This window comes from Mustelus asterias, chromosome 22 (assembly GCF_964213995.1).
Source record: "Mustelus asterias chromosome 22, sMusAst1.hap1.1, whole genome shotgun sequence".
Classification (NCBI taxonomy): domain Eukaryota; kingdom Metazoa; phylum Chordata; class Chondrichthyes; order Carcharhiniformes; family Triakidae; genus Mustelus; species Mustelus asterias.
The window spans coordinates 58692370-58712101 of record NC_135822.1 but is presented as its reverse complement, the minus strand read 5'-3'; the positions used below and the strand labels follow the sequence as shown (position 1 = coordinate 58712101).

The 19732-nt window shown below is 48.0% G+C and overlaps 1 protein-coding gene across 1 annotated transcript in view; it reads right to left on the bottom strand.

The window, feature by feature from the left end:
- Positions 1-7611, bottom strand: part of LOC144509708 (protein transport protein Sec24C-like) — a 48505-nt gene extending 40894 nt beyond the window's left edge. Inside the window, exons 1-5 of the mRNA XM_078238488.1 lie at positions 7439-7611; positions 4691-4785; positions 3668-3733; positions 2789-2900; positions 1577-1704 (exon numbers count right to left, since the gene is read on the bottom strand). Of these exons, the coding sequence (XP_078094614.1) occupies positions 1577-1704; positions 2789-2900; positions 3668-3733; positions 4691-4785; positions 7439-7547 (510 nt within the window). The 5' untranslated portion in view covers positions 7548-7611. The remainder of the gene's footprint in view (positions 1-1576; positions 1705-2788; positions 2901-3667; positions 3734-4690; positions 4786-7438) is intronic.
- Positions 7612-19732: the final 12121 nt, after the last annotated feature.

Below are 19732 nucleotides of genomic sequence, written 5' to 3'. Positions count from 1 at the left end.
CAGTCTTCTCTGCTCCAACAAAAACAACCCAAGCCTATCCAACCTCTCTTCATAACTTAAATGTTCCACCCTAGGCAGCATCCTGGTGAATCTCCTCTGCACCCCCTCCATATGCCTTCTTGACTACCTTCTCCACCTATGTTGCCACTTTCAGTGACCTGTGTACCTGTACACCCAGATCCCTCTGCCTATCAATATTCTTAAATATTCTGCCATTTACTGTATATTTCCCATCTGTATTAGACCTTCCAAAATGCATTACCTCACATTTGTCTTGACATTGGTCCCTCCTACTTGGTACTTTTCGAAAGTGATCTTGCAAGCAAGGCTTTCTGATAAGCCCAAACAGAAGTTTTTCATGGCCACAGCTGCCAATTGTTTATGAAAGTTTGGGACGCAGTTTTAACACGGGTAAGAATTCATATCTTGCAGTAACAGTTATCTGTTTAGTTAGTGCAAGGTTTGGATCGAGTCTATACCAGGACTAGTTTCTGCTAGTCCCTTTCTCTTTCTCTCCCTCTCTCAAGTAATCCTTTTTCGTTCTCTGATGTGTTAGTTTTAAGTGATGCTCAATAAAAGGAGTTCAACTTCGAACCAGCGCCGCCTCCGCCTATTCTAAGAAATGAACAAATGCTGCAGCTGGCAAACACAAATCCACACCCGATCCGGCCCAGTTTGCGAATTGGAAGTGTTTGATATTGGAAATAAACTAGAAGTCAAGAGTTAAGTGCCAGGGTTGAGACAGTGGCTTGTCCGTTCTATAAACAGCATACAGATTGAGATCCAGTGATACCGGATTAACCGAGGGTTTCTTTGAGGTGGAGGCTCTGATGGGAGTGATGGAAAGTGAGTGGGAAGGGACATTCAATGGTGTCACCATCACTGAATCCCCAATTGTCAACATCCTGGGGGTTACCATTGACCAGAAACTCAACTGGACTCACCACATAAACACAGTGGCTACCAGAGCAGGTCAGGGGTGGGAATACTGCAGAGAGTAACTCACCTCCTGACTCCCCAAAGCCTGTCCACCATCTCCAAGGCACAAGTCAGGAGTGTGATGGAATACTCCCCACTTGCCTGGATGGGTGCGGCTCCAACAACACTCAAGAAGCTCGACACCATCCAGGACAAAGCAGCCCCGCTTGATTGGCACCCCATCCACAAACACCCACTCCCTCCAACACCGACGCTCAGTAGCAGCAGTGTGTACCATCTACAAGATGCACTGCAGCAACTCATCCTTAGACAGCACCTTCCAAACCCATGACCACTTCCATCTAGAAGGGCAAGGGCAGCAGATACATGGGAACACCACCACCTGCAAGTTCCCCTCCGAGCCACTCACCATCCTGAATTGGAAATATATTGGCCGCTCCTTCGGAGTCGCTGGGTCAAGAACCTGGAATTTCCTCCCTAACAGCATTGTGGGTCAACCCACAGCACGTGGACTGCAGCGATTCAAGATGGCGGCTCACCACCACCTTCTCAAGGGGCAACTAGGGATGGGTAATAAATGCTGGCCAGCCAGCGACGCCCATGTCCCACGAATGAATTTTAAAATAGGAGGGCTCACCTCTTCCTCTGGTAGTGTAGCGAGTGGTTTGACGATGGCAGCAAGGGGAAGGTGAGACAGTTTTGCCAGTTCCTGAGAAGAAGGGAAAGTGTAAGTTGTGCATCGGACGAACCTGGGACTTGCAAAACCTGGGGCACGAGAGAAAAGATATCTGATTAGGAACATTCGACCTCAGAATGATTTAGGCTTTTGGCTCAGAAATTACCAGCACGATTGTAGCTGCGGAGGACAGCCCTCTGGTTTATCTCAAACAGTGCTGTCCTGATTGTGGGGCTCTGTCCTTTTAAGACAGCACAGTAGAAGACGGTCACCTGAGAGATCAATGGGAACTGAGAGCAAGTGACTGCTCCAGAGGGTGGAGTCCTCTCTCTCTCTCTCTCTCTGGCAGAATGGGGGGCACAGTGGTTAGCACTTTTGCCTCACAGCGCCAGGGACCTGGTTCGATTCCCGCCTTCGGTCACTGTCTGTGTGGAGTCTACACATTCTCCCCGTGTCTGCGTGGGTTTCCTCCGGGTGCTCCGGTTTCCTCCCACTGTCCAAAGATGTGCAGGTTAGGTGGATTGGCCATGTAAAATTGCCCCTTAGTGTGCAAAGATGTGTAGGTTAGGGGAGTGGCCATGCTAAATTGCCCCTTAGTGTCCAGAGATGTGCAGGTTAGGTGGATTGGCCATGCTAAATTGCCCCTTGGTATCAGAGGGATTAGCAGGGTAAATACATGGAGTTACAGGGATAGGGCCTGGGTGGGATTGTAGTCAGTGCAGGTTTGATGAGCTGAATGGCCTCTTTCTGCACTGTAGGATTCTATGATTCTATCAATCATCGAACACCCATGCAGTTAACATGTCAAGGCTGGAGCTCTGTCCCAAGGGAAACCCCTGTACCGGATTTCTCTTTTTAAATAAATACCTTTTGTTCCGAACAAAGGCGGCATGATTGCACAGTGGGTTAGCACTGCTGCCTCACAGCATCAGGGACCCGGGTTCGATTCCCGGCTTGGGTCACTGTCTGTGTGGAGTCTGCACGTTCTCCCCGTGTCTGCACGGGTTTCCTCCGGGTGCTCCGGTTTCTTCCCACAGTCCGAAAGACGTGCTGGTTAGGTGTTAAATTCTCCCTCAGTGTAACCCGAACAGGCGCCAGAGTGTGGGGATTTTCACAGTAACTTCATTGCAGCGTTAATGTAAGCCTACCTGTGTCACGAATAAATGAAGTTACCTCGATCCTCCACGGTGAAGTGGGTTGTGGTCAGTGGAGGTATCTGCCCTCTTGTATCTGTGCAGAATAGTTGGGATTCCCACAACATTTTGTCCTCTTCTGCCACTTGAACCTTTGAAAAAAAATAAGCAGTGAGATCGAAGCTTGGCCAAACAATGCCCGGACATGCAAAACATCTTTTTTATTCATTCATAGGAAATGGGCATCGCTGGCTGGGCCAGCATTTATTGCCCATCCCTAGTTGCCCTTGGAGGGCAGTTGAGAGTCAACCACATTGCTGTGGCTCTGGAGTCACATGTAGGCCAGACCGGGTAAGGACAGCAGATTTCCTTCCCTAAAGGACATTGGTGAACCAGATGGGTTTTTCCGACAATCGTTTCATGGTCATCAGTAGATTCTTAATTCCAGATATTTTTTAATTGAATTCAAATTCTACCATTTGCCGCGGCGGGATTCGAACCCGGGTCCCCAGAACATTCGTTGAGTTTCGGGATTAATAGTCCAGCAGTAATACCACTAGGCCATCGCCTCCCTCTGAGCATTCAGGGGCCACATCCAGTTCAGAATATAACGTACCCCCCGCAGCCTCACTTAACCCCTGCCATTTTCTTTTAAGGTTCTGAGGCCATTTTATTTGCGAATCGGAATAAATTGAGTGCCATCAGCCACGCGGTGATGGTACGCCCGGCTCGCAAACTGGTGTGTCAGCTTCAGTGCGTCTACAAGGCAAAACCCAGGCCTGTAACCACAATATCCCTCCTGTCCACACAGCCATCTCTGATCACCACTGTAATTCCTCTGAGTTTCCACTCCAATAGCCCCACTTTCGAGAATGAACTCTTTTGAGTGCAGGTCTTCCGATCGGGAAGGAGTACTCACCGGATTGGGAATTAAATCCGGATTGATCCCATGTCCCGAGTCCTCGGGCGATCCAGCCGTCAGCCCCTTTGTAATGAAATAGACAAAGCGATTCAGTACCAGTCACTGCCCTGGTCAGATACATCCTTGTTTGCTGCTGCGTTTCTCAAGATAAGCATGATGAAGGGTGTCACAGTGGGTTAGCACTGCTGCCTCACAGCGCCAGGGACCCGGGTTCGATTCCCGGCTCGGGTCACCGTCTGTGCGGAGTTTGCACATTCTCCCCATGTCTACGTGGGTTTCCTCCAGGTCTCTAGTTTCCTTCCACAGTCCAAAGATGTTGAGGTTAGGTGGATTGGCCATGCTAAATTGCCTCTTCGTGTCCAAAGATGTGTAGGTTAGGTGGATTGGCCATGCTAAATTGCCCCTTAGTGTCCAAAGATGTGCAGGTTAGGTGGATTGGCCATACTAAATTGCCCCTTAGTGTCCAAAGATGTGCAGGTTAGGTGGATTGGCCATGCTAAATTGCCCCTTAGTGTCCAAAGATGTGCCGGTTAGGTGGATTGGCCATGCTAAATTGCCCCTTCGTGTCCAAAGATGTGCACGTTAGCTGGATTGGCCATGCTAAATTGCCCCTTAGTGTCCAAAGTTCAGTTTGATTGGTGCATGGCTCAATGGGCTGAATGGTCTCTTTCTGCACTGTCAGGATTCTATGATGGTTCTTACAGTCTATGAGAGAGCGTGGGGGGATCTTTCAGTTTAGTTCCTGATATTTTCACCCAGTTTCTGATTTGGATTATGGCGACATTAGGACAAGGCCTTCCAGCCTCTCGAGGTTCTGGAATTATGAGGACCGGCCCCATCTTAACCCCGTTTCCCCGCCTTTGTTCCGAGGTCAATTCTTACCCTGAGGCCTGTTAAGTCGACCGCCCACCTCAATGCCTCGTTGATGGGATTGATTCCCGGTGACCTGCTTTGAAGTAAGAATAATTCAGGCAGGGATCGCTGAGATCATCTCTCCCGGCACTGAGACGGTTTACGTACCTGTGGACCTGAGGCCGCAGGTCCTGGGTGAACACTCCCCTGTGTGACTCCAGGGTATAAAGGGCTGTACAGGGTGTTTGAGCTTTGTGGATAAGCTGTGGATAAGAGAATGAGATAACAAGTGGTCACTTGTGTTGTGAAGTTGAGTTTGTCAAGTGTTGTCCCTTCAAAAGCTGGTTTTGTGCGATAAGTCTGTGGAGGCAGAAGTCCCTTCACCAAAATCCCTTTATTTACAACTCTAACAGCAGTACACAGAGTGCTAGCAGTCTATCTCCGGGGGTGCCAGAGGAACTGACACGCCCGGTTAAGTGCAAGGCAAAGACTCCCTGATTGGCCCATCAATTGGACCCTTAATGAGGGAGTTCATACTCCAATAGGCCAACCTCAATGGCCTGACTGAAGTAATTACATTTTGTGTCAGTGCTTGGATGTTTAAAACACAGGGTACACAGATTGCAACATTTTTAACCAGGACCAAACATCAGGGTTGTCTTGGTAACAGGCTTTACAGGTTTTTGAATTTTGACGGCCTATCAGCTTAAAGAAGACACTCAGGAACCTATCAAATTTGAATTTGCTGTTGTTGACAACATCAGACCAATCCTTTATGTCGGAAAATTGCAAGGTCATAAAAAGGGGAACTCAACTGCCTGCCGGGAGTTCAACTGAAGAGCTGCCACCTCTCAGCACCTAGAGAGGGCAAGAGCAGCTCCCTGCCAGCCTAGAATATCTCTTAAGAGAACTCTCCGTCTATCTAACGAAGGGTACCAGATCAGAAAGAGCTTACAGACAGCGGAATCGACTGAAGAACTCCAAAGGTTTTTCCAAAGCCACTGCAGCACAAACAGGCCCTTCGGCCCCACAAGTTGTGCCGAACACATCCCTACCTTCTAGGCCTACCTATAACCCTCCATCGTGTATAATGTTTTTTGAGAGTGACTAAATTCTGTTATTGTTGGTTTCTTTGGGTAATGAATAGACCTTGTATTTATTTGAACAGCATTCCAGTAGAACCTTACTTTAATCGAGGTGTTACTTGTTCAGTTAAAGTTCCCAGTTGGTTAAATGGATAACTTGTTAATTGTTTAGTTAAAGTGAGTGTCAGATCTTTCTATTAATGAACCTCTAAACTTTCATGAAGAATAGCTAACACCTTCCCAAACACTTTTAACAGATTACGAAGCGAGGGACTCCTCTTTGGGAGTTTGGCGTGGCTTCTCAAAAGGGGATCAGCCCCCTGTGTCGTAACACTTGTTCCAGTGCGGAACTGATTGCAAAGAAAGCCACTTGCTAAAGGTGATCGAAGACTTACCGCCTACTTGTCCTGGGTATCCCTGGCAGGTTGGCGGGAAGGCTGAATTCTGTTGCTGCTTGCATAGCGAAGGGCGAGGCTGGCCAGAATCAGAAACGGGAGTTATATTGTTGTGCGGGTGGACAGGGCTTGGGGGAGCACTGGGACATTACAGAGGAGGGGAGTGGTTGGTGTCCCGTAAGGATTAAGAGAAGTGGGAATGATGCTTGGACTGGAGGGCCCCGAGTTTAGAGTCATAGGCCAGGATTTTATGACCTCGCTCGGGTAAGTCTCGTAATATCCCACCTAAGACCAATGGAAAATTCTGTTCTGCGGTAAAATACCAGCCATAGTCATCGAGGTTTACAGCATGGAAACAGGCCATTTGGCCCACTTATCCATGCCGCCCTTTTTTTTAAACCACTAAGCTACTCCCAATTGTCCACATTTGGCCCATATCCCTCTATACCCATCTTACCCATGTAACTGCCTAAGTGCTTTTTAAAAGACAAAATTGTACCTTCCTCTACTACTCCCTCTGGCAGCTCGTTCCAGACACTCACCACCCTCTGTGTGAAAAAATTGCCCTTCTGGATTCTTTTGGATCTCTCCCCTCTCAACCCAGCCTTCTCTGCTCCAGAGAAAATAATCCAAGCCTATCCAGTCTCTCCTTATAGCTCAAATGCTCCATCCCAAGCAACATCCTGGTGAATCTCCTCTGTACCCTTCAAGTGCAGTCACCTCCTATAGTGAGGTGACCAGAACTGCACACAGTGCTCCAGCTGGACTAACTAACACTCTGTACAACTCCAACATTACCTCCTTTCTCTTATACTCCATACCCTCACTGACGAAAGCAAGTGTACCTTATGTCTTCTTAACTGTCCAATTCACCTGCTCTGCCGATTTCAGGGATCTGTGAAGAAGTACCCCTAGATCCCACCATTCCTCTGAGCTTCCCAGTGTCCTGCCATTCACTAAATACTCCCTCTTCTTGTTTCTTCTTCCAAAGTGCATCACCAGGCAATTCTCAGGGTTAAATACCATCTGCCACTGCTCTGCCCATCTGACCAACCCATCTATATCTTCCTGTAACCCACGACCACCTTCTTCGCAACTAACCACCCCACCAATCTTGGTGTCGTCTGCAAACTTGCTTCTCGTTCTCCCCGCATTTCCACCTGTATCGTTTATGTATATCGCAAACAATAAGGTCCCAGTACTGATCCTTGTGGTACTCAAGTCTCCAACATCGGGGGCGGTGGGGTGGATTCTCCGATGATCCTTGTGGTACGCCGCTGGACACCATCCTCCAGTCTCGGGCCTTCCCACCACATTTAGGTGAAAAGTGAGGAAGCCGGAGTGGGATAGGGCCTGGGATTGACGCCTCAAATTGGGACCTTTGAAAAATGAGGCCAGGATTGTCTGAACCTTGCTGAGGGAAAGAGCTCTCCTACCGTATGGCTGGATGTACGGTGCCGGCAAATAGGGCTGCCTGCCATGGATTTCCAAGCCGTCCATTTGCGACTTTAGCCGGGTTGTGCCGTCTGTGGTATCCTGGTACATTCAGTACTGCAGAGGTTGACTCTCAAGTCTCCAACATCGGGGGGGCGGTGGGGTGGATTCTCCGATCTCGTCTGTACCCGTTCCCCGCTGCCAGCCAGAACTTGGCACTCAGCCAAAACTCCACTCACTGCAGCGGGACTGGAAAATCCCAGCCGCGGGCGAGGTCCGAGGTTTCTGGGGATGGTCTCTGGGTAAGTTCCGCAGCTCATCCATTCAAGATCTGTGAAGTTGAAAGACAGAATGTTACTATTGCGTGACTATCGCAGAGGTACGCCTGTCAAAGGGCTGCCACCACACGTGCGTCTTGGCAGGTTTTAGCCTTGTTAGGGGTCAGGTTAGAAACTCCAAGTGCTTTAAAGAGACTGCCTTTGCACCTTGAATTTTGGGCTAGGATAAGCATGATAGGTTTCACTTCAGGTATGATTCAAGTGACCCACTGGGGAGCTTTTACCAAACACAGTTTATTTAAGAATATAGTTAACATGTACAGTCAGAAAATTAGCAACAACTTTTATCAATCACAATCAAGATAATGTATAACCTTTAACAAAGATATCTAATCCAATCAAACAAAGTTTATTTAAGAATATCAGAGTCATAGATAGATAGATACCCTACAGTGCAGAAAGAGGCCCTTTGGCCCATCGAGTCTGCACCGACCACAATCCCACCCAGGCCCTACCCCCATATCCCTACATATTTTACCCACTAATCCCTCTAATCTACACATCTCAGGACTCCAAGGGGCAATTTTAGCATGGCCAATCAACCTAACCACCACATCTTTGGACTGTGGGAGGAAACCGGAGCACCCAGAGGAAACCCACGCAGACACAAGGAGAATGTGCAAACTCCACACAGACAGTGACCCAAGCCGGGAATTGAACCCGGGTCCCTGGAGCTGTGAAGCAGCAGTGCTAACCACTGTGCTACCGTGCCGCCCAAGATAGTCATAGAGGTTTAAAGCATGGAAACAGGCCCTTCAGCCCAACTTGTCCATGCCGCCCTTTTTTTTTTTAACCACTAAGCTTGTCCCAAATGCCCGCGTTTGGCCCATATCCCTCTCTACCCATCTTACCCATGTAACTGTCTAAACGCTTTTTAAAAGACAAAATTGTACCCGCCTCTACTACTGCCTCTGGCAGCTCGTTCCAGACACTCACCACCCTCTGTATGAAAGAATTGCCCCTCTGGACCCTTTTGTATCTCTCCCCTCTCACCTTAAACCTATGCCCTCTAGTTTTAGACTCCCTTACCTTTGAGAATAGATGTTGACTATCTAGCCGATCTGTGCCCCTCGTTATTTTATAGACCTCTATAAGGTCACCCCTCAGCCTCCTACGCTGTAGAGAAAAAAGTCCCAGTCTATCCAGCCTCTCCTTATAACTCAAACCATCAAGTCCCAGTAGTATCCTAGTAATAGTTAACATGTATGGAAAGAAATCTATTCTATGAAAACTAACCTACCTGTTAACAATTACAAACAAAAGAACAGAAAGAAAACAACCGCAATATTAACCCTTAATTGAATATTAAAGCTGTTCCAACAAACCAAAACCTTTCAGAGACATAACCCTTTTCACAGGCTTAACACAGCATAGGTTAAAATCTCACTTGACTGGAATTGAGTCTTTTCAAAGTCTGTATTTTCCTTCCAGGAGGCAAAACGTTGCCTTGAGATAATTTCCAAATAGAACAGAGAGACAGAGAGAGAGAGAGACTTCAGCTTCTTTCTTGCTCGCTGCCCCTTCTAAAACGAAAAACTAAACTGCAGCCTCAGAACCCTCAAAACTGAAACCTTAAACTAACTGCGGGGGGAAAAAAACTGTCTGACAACACGTGACCTTTTCTCCGAACAATGCAGGATGGTAAAACTAATCCCAGAGTAAACACAAACAATCCCATTCACCACTTAAGGAGCAATTAAAGGACAATTCCAGTCAACAATAATGACATCACTGAAGCTGTGAGCTCAGAAGTCATGTTTTTTTTTAAACTTCCTTAAAAGGTCAAAAATGTCACAGTCTGCAACCTGTAAGTCCCAGTAAGTGCAAATCGGAGTATTGGTCAAACACGGCTAAAGCAGTTCTGCCTCTGTTATCATTTCAAACATTGACCTCCAGGTCACCACCACTCTGAACATGAAAGAATGCACCTCAACTTCCCTCTAACCTTTCTCCCAATTATCTTCAATCAACTCCCCCCCCTCCTTACTGATCTCTCTGCTGAGGGAAATAAATCTTTCCTATCCACTCTATCTCGGCCCCTCGTACAAGCTTGAGAAGCAAGCGTAGGCCATTCGCCCCCTCGGGCCTGCTCTGCCCTTCAATGAGATCAGAGCTGATCTGACTGTGGCCTCTACTCCACTTTCCTGCCTGTCCCCCATAACCCTTGACCTCCTTGTAAGCCAAGAACCTATCTATAGAATCACACAGTGCAGAAAGGGCCCTGTGGCCCATTGAGTCTACACCGGGTATATCTACCACTAAAGTTGCGCTAATCCCATTTTCCATCATAGAATCCCTACAGCGCAGAAGGAGGCCATTCGGCCCACCGGGTCTGCCCCGACCACAGTCCCACCCAGGCTCTATCCCCATAACCCCATGCATTTACCCCAGCTAATCTCCCTGACACTAAGGGGCAATTTGGCATGGCCAATCCCCCTAACCCGCACATCTTTTGGACTGTGGGAGGAAACCAGAGCACCCGGAGGAGGAAACCCACGCAGACACGGGGAGAACGTGCAGACTCCACACAGACAGTGACCTAAGGCCGGAATTGAACCCGGGTCCCTGGCGCTGTGAGGCAGCAGTGCTAACCACTGTGCCACCGTGCCGCCACACACTTGTCCTATATCCTTGAATGTTCTGATATTTCAAGTTAAAGTCCAACAGGTTTATTTGGTATCACGAGCTTTCAGAGCGCCGCTCCTTCACTACTGATGAAGGAGCAGCGCTCCGAAAGCTCGTGATTCCAAATAAACCTGTTGGACTTTAACCTGGTGTTGTGAGACTTCTTACTGTGCCCACCCCAGTCCAACGCCGGCATCTCCACATCATGATATTTTAAGTGCTCATCCAAATATTTTTTAAAGGTTGTAAGGTTTCCGGCCTCCACTCCCTTCCCAGGCAGTGCATTCCCGATTCCCACCGCCCTCTGGGTGAATTTTTTTATTTTCAAATCCCTTCTGAATTTTCTGCTCCTTCCCCTAAAACTGTGCCCCCTCGTGACTGACCCCTCAACCCAGGGGAACAGCTGCTCCCCACTCACCCTGTCCCTACCCCTCATAATCCTATACACCTCAATCATGGCGCCCCTCAGCCTTCTCTGTTCTAGAGAAAAGAATCCAAGACTCTCCTTGTAGCTCAAATGCTCCGTCCCAGGCAACATTCTGGTGAATCTCCTCTGTACCCCAACTAGTGCAGTCACATCCTTCCTATAGTGAGGTGTCCAGAACTGCACACAGTACTCCAGCTGTGGCCTAACCGATACTCTGTACAACTCCAACGTAACCTCCTTGCTCTTAACTCTATACCCTGACTGGCGAAAGCAAGTGTCTCATCTGCCTTCTTAACTCTCCTATTCACCTGCTCTGCCTTCTTCAGAGATCTGTGAATAAGTACCCCAAGATCCCTCCATTCCTCTGAGCTTCCCAGTGTCCTGCCATTTATTAAATACTCCCTCATCTTGTTTCTTCTTCCAAAGTGCATCGCCTTGCACTTTTCGGGGTCAAATACCCCCTGCCTCTGCTCTGTCCAACATCACAAATATTTGGTGATCCAGCCTTCAGTGCTCTCTGAGGGAGAGAATTCTAAAGACTCTCAGAGAAAAAAGTTCCCTTCAAATGGGAGACCCCCCTATTCTCAAACTGTGCTCCCCCGGAGTTCTCATCTCTCCCTGAAGATGGCAAGGGGGAATCATAGAATCACTACAGTGCAGAAGGAGGCCATTCGGCCCATCGAGTCTGCACCGACCACAATCCCACCCCAGGCCCTACAACCCCACACATTTACCCGCTAATCCCTCTAACCTACACATCCCGGGATACTAAGGGGCAATTTAGCATGACCAATTAACCTAACCAGCACGTCTTTCGGACTGTGGGAGGAAACCGGAGCACCCGGAGGAAACCCACGCAGACACGGGGTAGAATGTGCAAACTCCACACAGACGGTGACCCGAGGCCGGAATCGAACCCGGGTCCCTGGCGCTGTGAGGCAGCAGTGCTCACCGCAGGGAAATGTACTTTCAGCATCCGCTCTGTCAAGTCCTCTCAGTTCTGGTCACCAAACCACCAGAAGGATGTGGAAGCTTTGGAGAGGGTGCAAAGAAGGTTCACCAGGATGTGGCCTGGTCTCGAGGGTTTTAGGTATGAGGAGAGGTTGGATAAACCCAAATTGTTTTCACTGGAAAGACGGAGGCTGAGGGGTAACCTGATAGAGGTCCACAAAATCACGAGAGGCAGAGATCGTCAGAGGCTTTTTCCCCAGGGTGCAAAGGTCAATGACAAAGTTGGGGTCTGATGATGCAGCTGTATAGAACGTTGGTTTGGCCGCATTTGGAATACTGCGCCCAGTTCTGGTCGCCAAACTACCAGAAGGACGTGGAGGCTTTGGAGAGAGTGCAGAGGAGGTTTACCAGGATGTTGCCTGGTATGGAAGGGCTTAGTTATGAGGAGAGATTGGGTAAACTGGGGTTGTTCTCACTGGAAAGACGGAGGATGAGGGGTGACCTAATAGAGGTGTATAAAATTATGAAAGGCATAGATAGGATGAACGTTGGGAAGCTTTTTCCCAGGTCAGTGGTGACGTTCACGAAGGGTCATAGGTTCAAGGTGAGAGGGGGGAGGTTTAACACGGATATCAGAAGGACGTATTTTACACAGGGGGTGGTGGGGGCCTGGAATGCGCTGCCAGGCAAGGTGGTGGAGGCGGACACACTGGGAACGTTTAAGACTTATCTAGATAGCCACATGAACGGAGTGGGAATGGAGGGATACAAAAGAATGGTCTAGTTTGGACCAGGGAACGGCGCGGGCTTGTAGGGCCGAAGGGCCTGTTCCTGTGCTGTATTGTTCTTTGTACAAGAAGGCACAGGTTTTAGATTAGTTTATTAGTTTAGTTTATTTATTATTGTCACAAGTAGGCTTACATTAACACTGCAATGAAGTTACTGTGAAAATCCCCTAGTGGCCACACTCCGGCACCTGTTCGGGTACACCGAGGGAGAATTTAGCACCTAACCAACACATCTTTCGGACTGTGGGAGGAAACCGGAGCACCCGGTGGAAACCCACACAGACATGGGGGAGAACGTGCAAACTCGCCACAGACAGTGACCCAAGCCGGGAATCAAACCCGGGTCCCTGGCGCTATGAGGCAGCAGTGCTAACCACTGTGCCACCGTGCCAGCACACAGGGTAAGATGCGGGTTACTAGCCAGGGGTGTGTGGGAATAGTCTAGTCTGGAGGTGACGAATGTGGGGTCGGATGCTCAGGATAACGCAGTAGGAAGTCTCTGAAAGCAGATCTGCTGGAGGGTACATTTCACGGAAACTAGAAGGGTCGGGATGAACAATTATATAGCTACATATCGGGAGAGAGATAGATAGAGATGCACATTCGCATTCGTCCACGCTACTCACGTGAAGGGAGAGGCCCGAATTCTCCATCTGTTGTTGTTCCTGGTCGTTCAATCAGCCATACGTCACTCCAGATTCATCCTCAGTGTTTAATTGCCGCCTTCAATATCTGCCGATCGCTTACAGCAAGTGTAGTGGCGAATGAATGACTGACTGGTACAGCATTCACTTCCGAGGCCTTTCGGAGAGATCCCTCCTGCAGGAGCAAGTGTCACATTGCAGTGTGTGTGTGTGTATGATGGATGGCGTCACACACACACTCACAAAGGATAAGCTTCTTAAAGAGATAGCACATTTGTTTTCAAACCCTGGCAAACATTCTGATGGTAATAATAGACTGTCTCAACAGTGGGAGCAGAATTGAATGAATTAAGAATGATCCGAGTGGAGAGAGAACTGCGGAAAGTAGGGGGAGGGAGAGGCGATGGTCCAGGGGGTATTACCACCAGACTATTAACCCAGAAACTCAGCTGACGTTTCGGGGGGGGAAAAAGCAAATTACTGTGGATGCTGGAATCTCAAACGAAAAGAGAAAATGCTGGAAAATCATTACCATTAGCAGACTTTCCCCTTGTTTTTGTTTCTATGATTCATCTTTCATTCCCTCACTCTGCAGTATAAATATCTCCCACTTTCTATGCCTTTCAGCTTTGACAAAAGGTCATCCGGACTCGAAACGTCAGCTCTTTTCTCTCCTTACAGATGCTGCCAGACCTGCTGAGATTTTCCAGCATTTTCTCTTTTGGTTAATATTCTGGGGGACCAGGGTTCGAAACCCACCACGGCAGTTAGTGGAATTTGAATTCAATAAATAGTATCTGGAATTAAGAATCTACTGATGACCATTGTCGGAAAAACCCATCTGGTTCACTAATGTCCTTCAGCAAGAGGAAATCTGCCGTCCTTATCTGGTCTGGCCTACATGTGACTCCAGAGCCACAGCAATGTGGTTGACTCTCAACTGCTCTCGGGCAACTAGGGATGGGCAATAAATGCTGGCCCAGCCAGCAAATGTCCCACAAATGAATAAAAAAATAATTGCAGCACAGAGGGACCTGGGAGTCCTTGTGCATCTCACCAAAACCTGGCCTGCAAGTCCAGCCGCTAATCGGGAAGGCAAATGGAACGTTGGCATTTATTTCAAAGGGAATGGAGTTTAGAAATAGGGAGGTCTCATAGAGTCATAGTGATTTACTGCATGGAAAAAGGCCCTTCAGCCCAACTTGTCCATGCCGCCCTTTTTTTTTAAACCCCTAAACTAGTCCCAATTGCCCGCGTTTGGCCCATATCCCTCTATACCCATCGTACCCATGTAACTGTCGAAATGCTTTTTAAAAGACAAAATTGTACCCGCCTCTACTACTGCCTCTGGCAGCTCGTTCCAGACGCTCACCGCCCTCTGTGTGAAAAGATTGCCCCTTGGACCCTTTTGTATCTCTCCCCTCTCACCTTAAACCCATGCCCTCTAGTTTTAGACTCCCCTACTTCTGGGAAAAGATAGTCGATCTGTGCCTCTCATTATTTTATAGACCTCTATAAGATCACCCCTCAGCCTCCTACGCTCCAGAGAAAAAAGTCCCAGTCTATCCAGTCTCTCCTTGTAACTCAATCCATCAAGTCCCGGTAGCATTCTAGTAAATCTTTTCTGCACTCTTTCTAGTTTAATAATATCCTTTATATAATAGGAGACCAGAACTGTACACAGTATTCCAAGTGTGGCCTTACCAATGTCTTGTACAACTTCAACAAGACGTCCCAACTCCTGTATTCAATGTTCTGATCAATAAATCTTGATGAAACGATACAAATTAGTTCACACCTGGTTCCCTTATTGAAGGAAAGATTTGATTTGATTTGATTTATTATTGTCACATGTATTGGGATACAGTGAAAAGTATTTTTTTCTTGCGAGCTACACAGACAAAGCATACCGTTCATAGAGAAGGAAAGGAGAGACTGTAGAATGTAGTGTTACAGTCATAGCTAGGGTGTAGAGAAAGATCAGCTTAATGCAAGGTAGGTCCATTCAAAAGTCTAATGGCAGCAGGGAAGAAGCTGTTCTTGAGTTGGTTGGTACGTGACCTCAGACTTTTTTGTATCTTTTTCCCAACGGAAGGAGGTGCAAGAAAGAATGTCCGGGGTGCATAGGATCCTTGGTTATGCTGGCTGCTTTTCCCGAGACAACGGGAAACGTAGACGGAGTCAGTGGCTGAGATATCCTTGCACTGGAGCCAGAGGGCAGCACGGTGGCACAGTGGGGAAGCACTGCTGCCTCACAGCACCAGGGACTCAGGTTCATTTCCTGGCTCAGGTCACTGTCTGTGTGGAGTTTGCACATTCTCCCCGTGGGTTTCCTCCGGATGCTCCGGTTTCCTGCCCCACTCCAAATATGTGTGGGTGAGGTGGATTAGCCATGCTAAATTGCCCTTGGTGTCCTGGGATGTGTAGGTTAGCGGGATTAGGGGGGTAAATATGTGGCATTATGGGGATAGGGCCTAGATAGGATTGTTGGTGATGGGCTGAATGGCACGGTAGGGTTTCTATGATTCTATGAGAGGACTGGAGATGCTGGATCGTTAAGTGTGTTCAAGGCTGAAATGGACAGATTTTTAATCAGCAAAGGAATCGAGGGTTAAGGAGGGAAAGTGGAGTTGAGGATTATCACCTCAGATCAGCCATGATCCCATTATATGGCAGAGCAGACTCGATGGGCCGAATGACCTGCTTCTGCTTCTGTGGTTTAAATACTGGCACCGAAATATGAGTTAGTTATATTTCAGAAAACAACATTGTTTTTATTCGGCTGCGGATCAGGTCCACATTGTTTGCGGAATGAGTTGGAAGGTTCCAGGTTGTCCCCTTCACCTAGTGAGGTTAGACAGCCAAGTTGTTGAGTTGACTCTGGAATCCAATGACTCTCTTTGGACTTGTAGCAATAAACCTCCAGTCCATACGGGATGCCGTTTGATTCCGTCAGGGGAATGATTTGCACCTCCACACCGTTGACCAGCGAATGTCTTGCTGGGCTAACCTAACCAGAATCTATTAACGGAAGAGCAAAATACCAGGAATGGTGCAAATCTGAAATAAAAAGCACAATATTTCGGGAATACTCAGGTCTGGAAATGTGTGCAGAGGGCGAGAGAGAGAGAGCAAAACAGATGGCTTGAATTTTTAAAACACGTTTAAAAAAAACACTGAAAATTTGCACGAGGTTAAAATTGGGCCGGGTTTCATGTTTTAGAACCTGGGAGTATTTAGAATCACAGAATAGAATCCCGACAGTGCAGGAAGAGGCCATTCTGGGACCTCTGGATTCCCAGTCCAGTGACAATACCACTACACCACTGATCCACTATCAATCAAGCAAAGACTAGTTTGTATGCAAGAACAAATAGGCTTTTATTTGCAAAAGACTTGGAGCACACCCATGCCGATGAACTGGTCCAGAGACTGAGGCAGGGGGTGGGGAACAGTCACCTTTATACCTGGACCAGGGGGGGAGGAGTCCCGGGCAGGGCCGGAAGGGACGTGTCCTGGCATGTCACACACACACACACAGGCAATAACAGTGGTTTACCACAACCACCATCTCCCCAGTTTTAATATTGTGATATTTCAACATTCAGGTCCAAAAAAGATTCAGACAGACTCGAAACGTTAACTCTGTTCCTCTCTCCGCAGATGCTGCCAGACCTGCTGGGTTTTTCCAGCATTTTCTGTTTTCCCTTCAGACCTCTATCCCCAGTCTTTTGCTTCCATCTCACTACCGAGCTCGCTGTCCCAGATTTTTGAGGGGTTGTTTTGTCTGAAGGAATGTTTCCTGTGAGCTTAAAGTGCAGGATGGGATGTTTGTGAAGGGTGAATTGGAAAATAAAGATGCAGCGAGGTTGCAGGGACCAGAGGAAGTTCACAAGGATGATCCCTGGAATGAAGAGCTTGTTGTATGAGGAACGGTTGAGGACTCCGGGTCTGTACTCGTTGGAGTTTAGAAGGATGAGGGGGGATCTTATTGAAACTTACAGGATACTGCGAGGCCTGGATAGAGTGGACGTGGAGAGGATGTTTCCACTAGTGGGAAAAACTAGAACCAGAGGGCACAACCTCAGGCTAAAGGGACGATCCTTTAAAACAGAGATGAGGAGGAATTTCTTCAGCCAGAGAGTAGTGATTCTGTGGAACTCTTTGCCGCAGAAGGCTGTGGAGGCCGGGTCATTGAGTGTCTTTAAGACGGAGATAGATAGGTTCCTGATTAATAAGGGGGTCAGGGATTATGGGGAAAAGGCAGGAGAATGGGGATGAGAAAAATATCAGCCATGATTGAATGGTGGAGCAGACTCGATGGGCCGAGTGGCCTAATTCTGCTCCTCTGTCTTATCGACCATTGCAAAATAACCAATAAAAGTTTAAAGTTCATTTATTAGTGTCACAAGTAGGCTTACGTTAACACGCATGGTGGCACAGTGGTTAGCACTGCTGCCTCACAGCGCCAGGGACCCGGGTTCAATTCCGGCCTCGGGGCACTGTCTGTGTGGAGTTTGCACGTTCCCTCCCCGTGTCTGCGTGGGTTTCCTCCGGGTGCTCCAGTTTGCTCCCACAGTCCAAAGATGTGCGGGTGAGGTGGATTGGCTATGCTAAATTGCTCCTTAGTGTCAGGGTAAATAAGTGGAGTTGTGGGGATGGGGCCTAGGAGGGATTGTGGTCAGTGCAGACTTGATGGGCCAAATGGCTTCTTTCTGCACTATAGGTATTCTATTCTGTTCTATTTGCGGGTTAGGTTGATTGGTCATGCTAAATTGACTCTAGTGTCAGGGGATTCGCAGGGTAAATATGTGGGGTTATGGGGATAGGGCCTGGGCGGGATTGTGGTCGGTGCAGACTCAATGGACCAAATGGCTCCTTCTGCACTGCAGGGATTCTATGAACATTGCAATGAAATTACTGTGAAAATCCCCTAGTCGCCACACTCCGGTGCCTGTTACACTGAGGGAGAACTTAGCATGGCCAATGCACCTAACCAGCACATCTTTCAGACTTTATCTGGGAGGAAACCGGAGCACCCGGAGGGAACCCACACAGACACGGGGAGAACGTGCAAACTCCACACAGACAGTGATCCAAACCGTGAATTGATTTTGATTTGATCTGATTTATTATTATCACATGTATTGGGATACAGTGAAAAGTATTGTTTCTTGCGCCCTATACAAAGCATACCATTCATGAAGAAGGAAAGGAGAGAGTGCAGAATGTAGTGTTACAGTCATAGCTGGGATGTAGAGAAAGATCAACTTAATGCAAGGTAGGTCCATTCAAAAGTCTGACAGCAGCAGGGAAGAAGCTGTTCTTGAGTTGGCTTGTATGTGACCTCAGACTTTTGTATCTTTTTCCCGAAGGAAGAAGGTGGAAGAGAGAATGTCCGGGGTGCGTGGGGTCCTTGATTACGCTGGTTGCTTTGCCGAGGCAGCGGGAAGTGTAGACAGAGTCAATGGATGGGAGGCTGGTTTGACTGATGGACTGGGCTACATTCACAACCCTTTGTAGTTCCTTGCAGCTTTGGGCAGAGCAGGAACCATACCAAGCTGTGATACATCCGGAAAGGGTGCTTCCTAAGGTGCACCTGTAAAGGTTGGTGAGAGTCGTAGTTGACGAACCCAGGTCTTTGGCGCTGTGAGGCAGCAGTGCTAACCACTGTGCCACCGTGCCAGCATGAAACCTGGAAAGGGAAGGCTGGGTAAAAACACTCCGTAAGGCAACGACAATGGTATGGGTTCCGAACTGGTGGTGGGGGGGGGGGAATGCTCTTTCGGTGGGTGGAGTCAGTGCAGATGCGATGGGCAGAATGGCCTCTTTTTGCTCCAGAGGGATTCTGTGGTTCCACGGAGTGCCATTTTCAGGGATGTGACAGCACCGGTTCCGGATATTTCCCTGGTTTGTTAGGTTTTTGGTTTTTCAGCCTGGGTTGTCCAAACTTTATAAAAGGCAAAACACTGCAGATGCTGGAATCGGAAACAGAGACAGAAAATGCTGGGAATTCGCAGCCGGTCTGACTGCATCTGTGGGGAGGTGATAGGGCAAACATTTCGAGTCTGGATGACCCTTCATCAGAGCTGATGGACCTTTTTATCTGGGAAAATGGAACTCCAGTCTGCTACCAGGATCATTTGGGGTTTTAATTGGGATTTGGCCATTATTGACCTTTTCTGAGGGTTGTCCGAATTGGCCTTTTTATATCCTGGAAAATGGAACTCCAGGCTGGTCCGCACCAGGATCATTTGGGATCTTAACTGGGATTTGACTAATTTTGAATTATTTTGTGTTGTCCGGACTTTTTTTTAATGAAAGATTAAAAGGAAAGATTTACTCAGATGCTACCGGGATTTGATGGATTGAGTTATAAGGAGTTTGGATACACTGGGACTTTTTTCCCTGGAGTGTAGGAGGCTGAGGGGTGATCTTATAGAGGTCTATAAAATAATGAGGGGCACAGATCAGCTGGATAGTCAATATCTTTTCCCAAAGCTAGAGGAGCCTAAAACTAGAG